Genomic DNA, 16,156 nt, shown 5'->3' with positions numbered 1-16,156 from the left:
TTTTAATTTAAAATGAAGACTTTTCCACCATTATTTTTTAAAACCAAAACGATACACATAACACATACACTACTTTAGAAACATGAGCCTCCTTCACGTGCAAAATATTTCACATTGAAAGATGAAGCAGTACAAAAGTATGAGGAAACAACATGGTATTTAGAAACACCAACATTAAAACAAAGGAAAAACTTTTTTACCAAGATACAGAGCGATAAACCAGAATAATGTACTTGTAATATAAAAAAATAAATACAAAAGGAATACGAATTAATTTTTTCGTCAAATTAAGCTTCTTCTTTTTCCAAAGCCTAAATTATATTTTCTCACGCGTTACTAAGAACTAGAAGGCATACTATACCTAAATTAACTGACCCGTGGTTTTACCCACATTGCTCCACTCGTATTGGTCTTAGCCTGATGATGAGTGAAATAATTTTTACATCGAACCCGTAGTTCCTGAAATTAGCTCGTTCAAAAAACAAACAAACTCTTCAGTTTAACAATATTATTATACCTAAATATAATTATACCTTTAATAAATTTGTGTTTTTACTACTATGTTACTGAACGATCCTTTCGGTTCAAAGGTCAATTAGCAATAACCAGAAATGTAATTTTAATAGTTATTTAATTGCCTGTTATGTCTTTCAATATTACTTTGTTTTTATCACGCTTTATGATAATTAAGCGTAGTGATTATTTTAGAAGATAAAGGTATGCATGTAGCCATATAATTGACTAGCTGTGCCCCGTGGATTTATTCGCGTTGCTCCACTCCTGTTGTACTTAGCGTGATCATATATAGAGAATAGCCTTCCTCGATAAATGGGCTATCTAACACCGACAGAATTTTTCAAATCGGATCAGTAGTTCCTAAGATTAGCGCGTTGAAGCAAACAAACTCTTCAGCTTTATAATATTATACATATATAGTATAGGTAGGCATGTAACCATATATATTTTATAGTTATAAAGTTACATTAAAATGGTGCTGAGGTATATTACATAATTTTTTTTGGCGTATAAAATATAGTTAGGTACCTACGTAAATACTTTAGCTCACAGATAAGGAAAACAAATATATTATGATCTACAAGTTTTAAAACCGACGTAGAAAACATTTAAGACACAGAGGATAAAAAATAATACAGAAAAATCTTATGAGATAAATAATATATTTTTTTACATGCTTTTAATTTTTCTTCTCAAGAATCATAGATAACAAAATCGTCGCCTTACTCCATGATATGACGGTATTGCCATGACGTGACCTTGAAATTTTACTCTCAACGCTTCTCATAAAGTTATCGAGAAATTAAATGCTCGTTTTGCACAACTATAAATTCTTCACACAAAATCCATTACCGATAAAATATAACATTGTATATAAACATTATATATCTAATATATTACAAACATATCTGCTGTGTTGTTTATAAACAATAAAGTATGTTTGTTTACGAAGAAACAAGAAATACTGAACATAATTATGTAAATGACGAGCAGTGTTACCATTAATTCCTGTTAGAATTAATTCCGATTGTTTAGAGGCACGGCTAATTGTTATTAATTGGCCTGCATCATGGACACTTTTGATGGAGTACCTCGAAACTGTGGCTCATTCTTGCACCGGATGGCTTTTGCGTAGCATTTCAGGATAGAAATATATGGGAATTTGGAGATGCTGTTAACTTTGTTTAATATTTTCATGAATTGTTATTACTAAGCTTGCATATTGTTTTGTTACAAAACTATTTGCTTTTCCTGGCTTCGCTTGCGTTGAACGGGGATAGAAAATAGCCTTCGTCAATTCTGAATAGTGTAGCTTTCTGGCAGTAAAATAATTTTGAAATATAATAATTTTCAGAAACAGAACTTCCAAAGATTATCCTTTTCAAAGTTAGAAACTTTACATCTTTATAATATTGGTGTAGATTTTCGTCTTAAAAACATATATAGAATACATTTAACAAGCTTAATATTCAAACTCAAACTCAAACATTTATTTATTCAATTAGACTTCTTCCAGAAGCACTTTTGAATCGTCATTACATTCTTTAAATTTACCACCGATTCGGAAAGCAGTATCTATGGAGAAGAACCGGCAAGAAACTCCATAGTTGCTCTTTTAAAGTCATGTCCATATACAATATAATTTTACATTACATGTTACTTACATCTAACTACATAATATTATCACAGTATTACCATTATTTCCTACAGTAAGGAATCGCCTTTGATGTCGCGCGATGCCGCCGCCAGCGTAGGTACTTACGCTGCCACACGAAAATACGCTAGGGTTGCAACAAATGGGAAATAAAACAATTGTGATTATTAATATTATGATGAAATCTTTATTCATATGTACATTCAAAATAATTGCGATTATTAAATCTGATGTAATTATTTGTTCATAAATATATAATTACAGATATTGCACTGCTAAATATTATTTACGTGGACACTTTATTTTTGGATGTTCTTAATTGTATATTATAACATTTAACTAAGTAATGCATTCGCATTGGGATGTACAATCTGATAAGAAAATAATGAGGACAACATATATATATAGCTTTGATTTTAATTCAACAGATACAATTAATACAATCTTTCTGAAATATTGTTTCCTTCTGGGATTTCAATGTAGATTTACATCCGTAAACCGAACAGTTTGTGCGCGCCATAATAGAATATGTAAGTACCTATGTATAATAAAATTATTACACAAAAAATACGACTGCGTCATCCTTTCGCACTAGGTAAAGCAAACTAAGCGTGTTCGCTTTACGCGGCCCGCGTCGCCCGACCCCCGCCAGTTCCCCTCCGTTTCTCTGCACAAGTACATTCGTCGCACTACTGTAGGAAATAATGGTAATACTGTGATATTATATATTATCATAATATGCCAAAGAACTGTCCTGTTATTCTTACGCGACAACCCTCCATGGATTTTCATCTTCTTTCAAGTTAAAATGATATGTTATGCAAATAAATTGTAATACTAAAATGTGTTCAAACTTTATTTGGTGTAAAACATAATATTGTTATGATACAATAGTTTTAATGGATACAAAAACATATTACATCATGCTTCTTTTGTCGTGTATCTTCCTTGTTTTTATTGGCATCAATGTAGCTTTTCATTTAAATAACAATAGAGAATATCGAGAATATTTATCTTAATGGATTCATCAATATACATAGTATAAAAAAGTCGCTTTTTCTGTCCCTATGTCCCTATGTATTCTTAAATCTTTAAAACTACCCAACGGATTTTGATGCGGTTTTTTGTAATAGATAGAGTGATTCAAGAGGAAGGTTTTAGTATATAATTTATTAGGTTTTAGACAAAGCGGGCGAGGCCGCGGGTGGAAAGCTAGTTTTCTATACAATAATGTAGTTGGTATTTTAGTCTTTATTTAATATACCAACCACCTATATTGTATTATATTTTGCGTCGTTCACAATGTCTTTATAATTTATTTTCCTTCATATTTCTTTAGTAGTTTTCTGTTATTGTTCATCAGATATTTTTGAATAAGCCGTGGCGTGAGTCAGAAATACTGTTAAACAAACATATACTTAAAATTGAATTATGTACTTATGTGTTAATTTATTATTATTCAAGTTACAAATCCATGATTTGTAATGTATAAATTTACATACAAATATTTTTTTCTACATTACATTATATATATATCGATGCTTTGTATCATACTGCCTAATATCGAAAAGGGATATATAATGAAGAAATGGTCCGTTGAAGCAATAGGCTAGTATAATAAAAAATTGTCCCAACTCAAAAAAAGCGCGTAGCTGAACACAATTTAGAACATATAATTTGCTGCACGCTACTACAGAACTACAGTAAAACAGATTTCTGAAAGTAATAACAGAATCATAATAATCAGAACGTATTCAGTCCCGCAGTGAACATAACTGCATTAACTTGCGAGCTCCAATAAAACTTGTAATAAATAAATTGAGTTCCCTCAAGCCTGCGATAAATTGATATAAAAATTTCATGTTGTTACCGCTAGGGTTGTGCTTTATCGATGTTTTCCATGAGAAGAGAGCCGATGTGAGTTAACTTAGTATTTCAATATAATCGTCTGAAATTCTTGGTTTAATGCATATTATGATAGCTGGTTACTTCGGTGCCTCTAGGATTGACAGGGAATACATAAAAAAAAGTATCTCAAAAAAGTGTCTCTCGGGGGCATCTAACGCAGCTGTTTTACCGGAACTTAATTTTCAAAATCCATCATTGTTTCCGAGCTTATTTGGTGCAAAAAGATGAAATATTATTTCTATTTAGCTGTATGGGGATAGGATCCATAAAATTATGTAAAAATGAAATGTGGATGATAAATAAATAAATAAATAAATTATAATACGCCATATAGTATAAATAATAAAAACTTCAGCCACATAAATAAATTCAGATTTCAAATGCGTCGTAAATAATCTAGTTCTGTGCATGATTTCATTCAATCTATTATATTGTAGAGTCTCAGCGGATGATATCACTTGTTAAATCGAAGCTAATTGTGGCCAATAACACTAATATATTATTAGATACAATTATATTGTAGCTTCGTTTGGTTACAAATGGTTTAATTAACGAGGAATGGATAAAAGAGAGAGAATTAGTGTTAATATTAAATGGATAATTAATAGTAAAATAATTAATTAGCTGTGGTATTTAATAACGTGAGTGTCGAACGTCGAAAGACGCGATTGTCCCGCGGAAATAAACTATAAAAAATATTTTTTGTTTTTTTAAACCTGCAGATCATGAAAAAAACGTGTTCAACAAGTTAGTTAATCTATACTAATATTATAAAGCTGAAGAGTTTGTTGTATGTTTGTTTGTTTGAACGCGCGAATCTCAGGAACTACTGGTCCGATTTGAAAAATTCTTTCGGTCTTAGATAGCTCATTTCCGAGGAAGGCTATCCGTACTAATATTATAAATGCGAAAGTAACTCAGTCTGTCTGTCTGTTACTCAATCACGCCTAAACTACTGAACCAATTTGCATGAAATTTGGTATGGAGATATTTTGATACCCGAGAAAGGACATAGGCTACCTTTTATTGCGAAATATGTACCACGGGCGAAGCCGGGGCGGACCTCTAGTAATGTTATAAATATTATAAATGCAAAAGTAACTCAGTCTGTCTGTCTGTTACTCAATCACGCCTTAACTACTGAACCAATTTTCATGAATTTGGTATGGAGATATTTTGGATACCCGAGAAAGGACATAGGCTACTTTTTATCTCGGGAAAATGACGCAATCCCGGAAATCCCACGGGAACGGGAACTATGCGGGTTTTTCTTTGACTGCGCGGGCGAAGCCGCGGGCGGAAACCTAGTTAATAATATCGCAATTGTCCCGCGGAATTTTAATAGTTTTTCATTATTATTCAGAATGTATTAATTGTGACATGATTTTGTGTGAGTAAATAAACTATAAAAAATATTTTTTGTTTTTTTAAACCTGCAGATCATGAAAGAAGCGTGTTCAACAAGTTAGTTAATTAGGAATAAGTTTGAAAGACTGTAATTATTCTAAACACGTTTTGACATACAGACTAATAAGATTACAGTCTTTCGAATAATAATTAGTATTCCTGTGATCGTATTTTCTCGATTTTTCGTTAGAAAAAATCCAAATCTATACAATAACAAGCTGTAGCAAAACTTTTATCTTCCTAGTTCCTTTTATCCGCTTGGGAAATATTCTTCAATTCTTTTTCTTAAAGTGGATATGCCATTAATATTATTTACAATTTCCATTAGTCTTGTTTTTGAACCTACGATTTTTTGGTCTCATAATCAAGTTACCAACGTGTAGAGTCGTGAGTAAAATGGAATAATTTTAATATGGATGCTCAACTAATAGACTACTGGGTATGTTCACATTTAAAATAAAATTAACTTTTCTTTTGTTTCTCATAAACTTATACTATACTCTCCTTTTCAACCCCCCGTTATCTATATTCAAAGTTTATCCGTTCATCAAAATTTATTCAAATTAGTACTATAATTGAGGTCTATCCAATGATATTATATATAGAAACGGTCTATCAGAATTATATTCTAATCTGATATAGTTTCTATAATAAATAAATACAGACTTTACCTGTAAATTACAATAATTTAAACTGTATAAATTGATGTAACTAGTTTATAATTTCACGAAACAAGCCGAAGCAAACCTAACTAAAACACTTAAAGCTACAAAGTATCTCATCAAGAATTCTATTTACCTTTCTTTGCCGAGATCCAATTCTGAGTTATGGTTCCCTCGGATGTTAATGTAAATTCAAATACAACCATGAATATTTTAAAATTTAATTTGAACAACGGTACATTGTGAGGAAAATAAAAGGACTATAGAAATAGATGACGCCTAATATATTATGACAATGATTTAAAACTATTCATTCTATGTAGAGCCTGTTTTTCATATATTTGATAAATTGTAGTCCACAAAGAAATTAAATGTGAGGACATGGGCAATTGTTTCTGGATGATTAATTTCAGTACATAGTATAAAACAAAGTCGCTTTCTCTGTCCCTATGACCCTATGTATGCTTAAATCTTTAAAACTATGCAACGGATTTTGATGCGGTTTCTTTTAATAGATAGAGTGATTCAAGAGGAAGGTTTTATATATAATTAATTAGGTTTTAGACAAAGCGGGCGAAGCCGCGGGCGGAAAGCTAGTATAAGGTAATAAATGAATTATACCGGCTTTTAAATCGTCATATTATAATATAGAATTGTCATATAAAATGTGATTATTATTTTGCAAGTGAATATCGAAAAATATAATGTTTAAATATCTCTTAATTTACACAACGTTTACCAAACTGATAAATTCGAAATTCTAAATAATTTCGATTTTGAATATTATTTTTTCAATCACAGATCAATCCGGACATATCCGGGATGAATTCCTACATTAAAAATAAGTTTTATTTACATTCTCAGTGAACTTTTGCAGTCATAAAAGAATTACACAAGCGGTAGAGCAATATATTTACATGCACTCGGGCTTTAATAATGGCGTCTATTGTTCTATAGTACTTTCCTTTCAACTGCGTTTATTTATCGTGAAAGCTTTGCACTTTAAGATAAAGGGAATAGTATCACGATTTAGATATAATTTATTTATTAGCTCTACATTTTTGTTGAAAGCTGTACGTTTCATGTATTTTTTTTAAATATCAGCAGTGGTTTTCCGTCAAGAAATAGTAGGTAACCTTCACAGCTATACCTACAACTTTTCTAATCTATAAAATTCATATATTTACATCCATCAATTCTCTCTTTACGGGTCAGTCTTTTACGATATGCAAACTACCTAAGAACTAGGCCCTTTGTGACTTCTAAAGACTTTTTAACAGTTTCCGCTATTCAGAATGGCGTTATGTACACTTTGTAGTTACTGTTGGTAAACATTTGAGAGAACAATAAAATATATGTGCACTATAAAATATTCAAAACACGAAATATTCCAAAAACAGAAACAATCCGTTGTATTTCTGGACAATAAATCCACGGATCCAATTCCAGTGTAAACCATTTGTAAGACTAATCGTTTCCCCTTGCTTCTCGTGTTGTTAATTAAAGCGCTGTGTTATATCTGTCCACAAATATTTGTTGTATCGAGGTCGGGTAAAATGTGAACCAAACCTGAACATGAAAATGGAAATCTTTGTAACAATAATTAATATTCATGAATATGTTTTAGTAGCTATTGATTAGAATTACTGAAATAAATTTTGATCTTGCTCCTGTTTGTAGTAATTTATCCTTCTTCTATAATATATACGAAAGTTTCTGAATATTAATAGATTTTATGAGTAATAATGTCAGTAATATTTAGGACTAGCTGCGCCCCGCGGTTTCACCCGCTTGGCTCCGCTCCTGTTAGTCTTAGCGTGATGATGTATAGCTTATAGCCTTTCTCGATAAATGGGCTATCTAACACCGAAAATTTTTTTCAAATCGGACAAGTAGCTTCTGAGATTAGCGCGTTCAAACAAACAAACAAACAAACTCTTCAGCTTTATAATAATATATTTTTAAAAATAACCTGCGAGGCCGGGTTAAATATTAGTTTGAATGTAATACAAATGTACTGTGATTCTACACAACTGCCTAATTGATGTAGGTAGTTGATAACAAATCGCAGCATGTCAACGACTATTAGCAAAGTGAGGGTAGTTGGGTCAAACGTCGTATAAACAACGCCCGAGCCTCTAGGCACGATCCGTACGAATGCGCCACGATCAAAGGAAAGGAAATTTATAGTTTTCGACAGCTAAACATGTTTTGTCAGGAAATAGTGACAACTATTCATCCACAAAAATATTAAATCAAAAGTTATGTCTAACAATATAGCATAGAATATAGATGATACAAGAGCTATTTATACAAGAATACACACGGATAAATATAGTTTAATATATCTATTATTGAATGACAACCACTACAATATTAGGTTAACTACAGAATCATTCGAACGTAATAGCGTAAATACACAATAATTGCACACTTGGATGGATCTACAAATACACAAACATACATACGTAGGTACATATACACTCTCAAACTGTTATCGTCATCAATCTAATTTAATTTAACCTCTTGTGTACATAAAAATGAATCGCAAAATTTGTTGATAAGCGCATAACTCGAGAACGGCTGAACCGATTTCGTTAATTTTTTTCATAATATTCCTTTAAGCACCCTTAAGTACGAGGATGGCTCTTATGTAGAGAAAACGTAAAAATGTACCATGAGTAGTAGCTAGTATAAAATAAAACAATGACGTATGAATTTCGCAACTATTTAATTTATTTAAAAACAAACATATTTATGTTTATAATAACATTGCGATAAGCTGTGTTTTGTAAACACTTGCTTAAGATCTTAATTGCTTCAAGTGAACTCGAGTCACCTTGCGAGATAATCGTAACAATACGCTACTTAACTTTACTTAGATATATCAAGTTATTTGCTTAAACTTTACAGTGTTGCGTGTAATTTATGTATAGACTTAAGATTTTGCATATTATATTTAGATGAGTAATCTCTATTATAACTTCTTAAGCTATTTTTTTTATTTCTACAAGCAGAAAAATGAAATAAATTATTACTTAAGTATTCAGGATTTAACCTAAATTATTAAGTTAGTACCGACAGACATATCATTATACATAACTAGCTGGGCTCCGCGGTTTTACCCGCAGTGCTCCGCTTCTGTTAGTCTTAGCGTGATGATATATAGCCTATAGCCTTCCTCGATAAATGGGCTATCTAACACCGAAATAATTTTTCAAATCGGACCAGTAGTTCCCGATATTAGCGCGTTCAAACAAACTCTTCAGCTTTAGAATATTAAATATAGATATATCATATTTTTAAGAGGCATAAAATAACATGATATCCACATTTTTATGTTTATTGAGTACATATTATCATAGGGAGATAAACTAGACGGTAAAAGAAACATAAAATGTGTTGATAATATTGTTATAGTGTCACAGCATCATACAATAAAGTGCTGGTAGAGAATTGTCATAAAACTTTGTGATACAACCCTGATAGCTTTTCGTACTATAGTATGTTGACCCTAGTTGCTCTTAATATTATGATTATGTTTGATCATATCAAAATTGATCAAATAATTCATGTGTTGTAGGCTCCATCTATACTTAATATTATAAAGCTGAAGAGTTTGTTTGTTTGAACGCGCTAATCTCAGGAACTACTGGTCCGATTTGAAAAAAAATTTCGGTGGTTAGATAGCCCATTTATCGAGGAAGGCTATAGGCTATATATGATCACACTAAGACCAACAGGAGCGGAGCCAAGCCAACGATAAGGGACATGGGACTTCACTCAAACTCATAACTTCTTATTCATGTGAACTTCCGATTAGTACAAATTAAAATTTGTCCAGTTCTGACAATTTGAAGGTGGTTCACTTTTTTGTTAAAATATAATAATTTTGATCTACCGCCGATTCAGAATTTCACTTCTCTATCTATCGATATATTTATATAGGAAGCTCCAGATATCAAGTTATTCTTAATTCTTCCAATAAATTACCACCAATGTAACAAACTGTCTGTCCAATTTCTTCCCATGTTATTTTTATCAGAACTTTTCATATTTTTACCTCCCAAATACTTTAACCATGTCATCTTTTCCCATACATCTAACCTCCAAAATCTAATTATTTTATATTCAAGTTAATTTTCATAACATTGCATGTAGGGTTATTGTTACGATGTGACAGTGTTGAGAATTAAACTGCTGTGTGGAAAATAGGTCACCTGAGAGCTGACAGGGATGTTTTGTACCATTTTGTTAAATTCTAAGGTTACATGGAGGCGAAGCGGAAACTAATATCTATATAACTATTTTAATAACTATTGTTATAAAAGGACCCGCGTCTTTGTATGTATAACCATATTTTATAATTAACTTTTGAACCCGCTATGAATTGTTTTAAATGAATGAATAAATTTAATTTCTTTATTGTGTTAATTAAACATTATAGAAATTATTATGTTATTATGTTACTAATAATATTATAAAGATTAAAGATGAGATTTTTTGTGTGTTTGTTACGATTTACCTACTACGAACTAGAAAAAACACTTAAATATTTAGCAAATGTAATTTATTATGACACCTTATAAAGTTATAAATAATATTATATAAATATATTATATTATTTAAATTGAATTTTTTTTTTAAGTTTTCATAATAAATGTCTTCAAGTTCGGCCCCGCGAAAAAAACCATCACTTACAGAAAAACATATTTATTTCAAGCAAATATTGAAGGTAGAGCAACCTGGATAAATTCACATGAAACCTACATCTTGATATCAAAATTAAATAATACCTAGAAATAGTAGGCATTAACCTAGATGTTAGCTCAGATATTAGTTTACGGTAGCGTGAATATATCGTGGACCGACTTACTATATTAATCTATACTAATATTATAAAGCTGAAGAGTTTGTTTGTTTGAACGCGCTAATCTCAGAACTACTGGTCCGATTTGAAAAATTATTTCGGTTTATATAGTCCATTTATCGAGGAAGGCTGGCTATACCTATATCATCACGTTAAGATTGACAACAGGAGCGGAGCAATGCGGGTGAAACCGCGGGGCACAGCTAGTATTCATATAAAATTATTGAAACTATAAAAAAGCTCTAATAAAATAACTTAAGTGATATTTGCTTATTAATTTTGGTCACATAATTCACTTAAAATTTTATGAAAAACTTAATCTTTGGAAAATCTTGAAAAAAAAATTGAAAGCTTCAATTGCTCACTTTTTGTAAGGAATTTAATTATAAGCTTATTACTTGAGTTCATAAAAAATCCCAATTTTTTATCCACCCCCATAAAATTATTAACTAATAAACATGGTGTTGTTAAGTAAAGTTGATAATCATTAACGAAATAACTATAAAAATATACAACAATAATATCAAATATCTAAGATAAACCATAAAACATAGGTCTAACAGAAGATTTTAACTAATATGAAACAGTCGTGTTATATTACAGACTGTTTCTATTAACGCCATCTGTTTGATGTTTTATTGGAATAATTTGTAACCAAAGGTTAGAATTATGTCTAGACGCGAGGGAAATGGTCTTTGAAAGATTATATATTTTTTGGGAATTATAAAAATATATAGTGACAGTAACATATTATGGAAATCGCTATAAAATGTAAAATAAAAAAGTGTTATTTCTTAAAAAATATTAAAATGAAATATCGCTTTAAAAATATTGTTTTTCACTTTGAATTTACACTAAAAGAGCCAAAGGAATTATTATTATTAAGTTTAGTTATCTTTAAAAGTTTTATCTGGGTTTATATAAAAAATAGACAAAGTGAATTGTGAAAGTGTTTTTATAAAATTATTTTATAACAAAGAGTTCGTGTCTGCAGGAACGATGCGTCTGGAAAAAATTAACGGTTGAAAAAATGGTTGATTTAGAATAAACGATGTAACAAAAGGTACATGGACATTGGTCTGTATCAAAAAAAGAAAAATATAAGAAGGAAAACAAACTTACGGAAATTTAATAATTTCGATTTCCTAGTAAGTTAAATTACGATTATAAAAACTAAACCATTTATATTGTTTTGAAGCTCTAAACAAGCTAATAAAACCAATCTATTGTATTTTCAACAATATAATAGGTAAGTAAGAAGTGGCCGGTAATAAAGAAATTCTCCATGAAAATTTAAGGAGAAAAACATAATAGAGTCATATACGCGTTAATTATTATTTAATACTCTCATTTACAACTTAAAAACTGCAGATGCATTTAACGTATAATAATTTCTGAGAATTGTAGAAAACCTCAAAGGAAATTGAACACAACTCGGCGAATTCAAAGCAGTGAATAGTTAAACAGCTTAATGAATAAATTAAAACCTGCAACCGCTGCATATTTAATTAACCAGCATTTATATTTAACTATGTACTATTTGGTACTATTATACCATTTATCTTACTAATATTATATATGCGAAAGTTTGTGAGGATGTGTGTGTGTTTGTTACTCTTTTACGAAAATACTACTAAACCGATTACAATGAAATTTAGCACACATATAGAAGGTAACTTGGATTAACACATAGGATAGGTTTTATCCCGGAAATCCCACGGGAACGGGAACTATGCGGGTATTTCTTTGAAAATGCGGGCGAAGCCGCGGGCGGAGAGCTAGTAATATTATAAATAGGTATGTAAATGTGTCTTTGTCTGTAGGTAGTACTGAGTTTGACTGACCGGTTAGCTTAGTTGGTAGTGACCCTTCCTTCCAAGCCAGTGGTCGTGGGTTCGATTCCCACCCAGGGCAAATATTTGTGTGATGAGCATAGATGTTTACTCTGTGTCTGGGTGTTAATTATAATATATGTTTATCAGGCATCTGGTTTCCATAACACAACCGAAAGCTTAGTATGGGATCAGATCGTGAAAATTGTCCTGAAATATTTAGTAGATAATAATCCAAGCACACATATTAAACAAAACTTAATCACACTTTATGTTAATGGTAATCTCATAAAAAATTGACAAGTTATACTATCAATGCCCCGCTATTTCACCCGCAAAGCCTTCAGCAATTACTTTCAACTATTTTTCAAGCTTATTAAGCTTACGTACACGTACGTTATTTTAACAGCATGTACACACACACAGGTCAATATTAATGTTTAAACAAGCAATAAGTGTATATTTTCCATCCAAGAGAGTATTTTTGCTATAAATTTCTACGGAAGCTTGTAAATAGTTACGATGTCAGGAAATGGTCCGAGAGCCGACCGTAGTTTTATGTTCAACATCACATATTTATTTATTCGGCTCCTTTAGTAGCACTTTAGAATAACTTATTTAAAGATACTTACATACCAACTTCCTCTGCACTATCAGTTTTGAAAATATTTTTTTTTTCATCTTATATACTAGAAATTACAACTTGCCAGTTATTTATCGTACGAACTTTAAACTAATGATGAACAATTGTTTTGAAAATAATAATGAATTTTACAAGAAACCTAGTTTAATAATATGTTTACGTTTCATAAATAAAATGGTGACAGTATGACATACCTACCTACCTATCTTAAAAAAGTCAATTTTAAAACCATAATAAAATTGTCATCTTAAAAAAATCCAGCTCTTACCCATAGGTATATGTTACATAAAATTCGTTATTTTAACCAAATCCCACGTAAATCTCACATTCCCTTACTTAAATTCTAAATAAATAAAGCTGTATTGTTTCTCTTCGACAGAGGACGGTTGACATATTGCCTCAAGTTAAGTTGCTTACAGAAAATAAAAACACGCAATCCCTGTGAAAGTGGGTGCTCAAATATTTAAGAAGTCTATAAAAATACATTCAGCATCCTGTACTATGTTCGTAGATATAGTGGACTAGATGTGACTCTATTTAGTTTATTTGAGATGTTTTATTTTAACATTGAATAATTGGTTTGTTATTTTAATCACATGTTATATTGATAAAATTCATTCTTTTAGCAAGGGTTGTTTTAGTATAATGAAATTCATAAAAATAACATATTTATAAATGAATTATTTATAAATGATTATTATTAATTTTATGAATATGTTCCATTTTACGGTTCAAAATAGATTAATCATCACCACCGTTACGAGCATTTCAAAATTGTGAGAAATTAATTTTTAAAACTACTGCATTCGGTGACTTATATCTCGTTTTCTGTATCATCTGTGTGAAAAATATGAAAATAATATTTTTATCACTATACAGTATACACGTTTAAAAAATAAAACTGTTGGGTTTTAAAATGCTTAGTTAGCGGCTCTTTTATTAAATTACAACGTGGCTTCGCGTGCGGTTGACGTTATCGCTATGCAAATTCCATCGCTAATTTCACCCCTTGAAGTTTTATTTTTGTGACTTTATCTGTTTTGAGATTCTAACTATATTTAACGTTATATAAATCTCGTTGTGTTTACACTACTCTATACCATAGAACAATCTTATTTTATACCTTCGCTTCATTACCATTTCACTTTAAATTGTAACTTTAATTGAATCGAAACATCTGGTTAAATAAACATAATATGAATAAATCACATTCCCAATTTTGTTAGTCTTACTTCAAAATATATTCGAATTAAAAAACTGTTGATTTCATGAACTTTTTAAAAAGATTAGATATACCTACGCTACGAAAAACTTGATAAATATTTTAAAATTTATGAATATGTGTAAAAATCTAGGTTAAATAAAGCTGGGCCAGTCTGCGGTATCCAGGTAAACATAAAGCAATGTCTATAACCATTGCAATATATTCTGAGATCAAATATTCAGGTCCGGGATCGCGGGAAGCCTCACTGCCTGGACTGCTTTATAGAATTTTATATAGCGCTCAATGTTTCAACATAGCGCCTCTTTGTGGGTACAATAAATATGTATTTACACTATCTGAACATACATTTGTGGTTGTTTCCTCATTTATATAGTTAAACGTGATATTTTGAAACATATAGTTAAAGTGATGGTGGAAAAGAGTTCTGTATGTACTATTGTCACTGATTGAAAGGAACTTTGCTTGTTATTTTGGCCTTTATCTATAGGTATGATCTCCCCAATTTCAAAAACTGTTGGTATAGCTATGAAGAGCTCTAGCTTTTCATAGCTAAACCAATGCCAAGGCCTCTTAATTCTAATTAAGATTATTATTAAAAGGTAATCAAAATTGCACAGATAAATGTGGAGTCCATGGGACTCCCCAAAGTTAGGTTATCCACTCGATATCTCGAGTGGATAATATATAACTAATATTATTGAAATTGAAATTAATAATGTAATGAAGTCTATAACCACAGATTTTATAATATTATACTGGTATGAAGTATCTATAACTTATGTTATTGTTACAGACATTCAGCTGTCGACGTAGTCGGTGAAGTTAAAAGGGACCAGCGATGGCAGCAAACAGACGGAGACAGGTAAACTAATATATTAGCCATACTTAACTATTATGATTGACTAGGGAACACCATTTATAAAGGTTTTGCAGTTATATATTATATCCTTGACAGCTGGTCATATCTTCAAAGTCTTCATCAGTTTCATTATATTGCAGTATGTAATTTTAATTACACATTTTTTTAATTGCATTTATCTTCTGTGCAACTTGTACCTAATTCAAATTTTTTAATATAAATACGAAAATGTATATCTTTGCTTGACGCCTCAATCACTGAACCGATTTGGATGTAATTCCGTACAGAGATAGCTTTAGATCTGAGAAAGGAGATAGGATAAGTTTATCCCGGAAATCCCACAGGAACGTGAACTATGCGGGTTTTTCAAAGCTAGTAAAATTATATGAATTGTTCGCGATGAAAATTATCAATGTTCAATGTACTTTATGAAATCTATTCCGCAGAATTATTACGCTTTCAAATGTGTTATATTACTAGTTGATTGATTTTAATGCGGTTTAACTGAAATTGAATGTAAGGGTTTTGGATAGTAATTAATAACTCAATAGTTGCAGAGAATTTAATTAATTTTGGAAAT

General features: G+C 30.7%; 1 protein-coding gene across 1 annotated transcript in view; it reads left to right on the top strand.

Moving 5' to 3' along the window:
• LOC149898849 (calcium/calmodulin-dependent protein kinase kinase 2) overlaps positions 1-16,156 on the top strand; it is a 62,808-nt gene that overhangs the window by 28,309 nt on the left and 18,343 nt on the right. The window contains exon 2 of the mRNA XM_090114533.1: positions 15,511-15,579. Within this exon, the coding sequence (XP_089970659.1) occupies positions 15,511-15,579 (69 nt within the window). The remainder of the gene's footprint in view (positions 1-15,510; positions 15,580-16,156) is intronic.

The sequence above is a fragment of the Colias eurytheme genome, chromosome 21 (assembly GCF_061535395.1).
Source record: "Colias eurytheme isolate Ceu_HAF_F1 chromosome 21, ilColEury1 Martin Lab GWU primary, whole genome shotgun sequence".
NCBI classification, from domain to species: Eukaryota; Metazoa; Arthropoda; class Insecta; order Lepidoptera; family Pieridae; genus Colias; species Colias eurytheme.
Note: the sequence above shows the minus strand (reverse complement) of the source record. Positions and strands in the feature narration are given on the sequence as shown.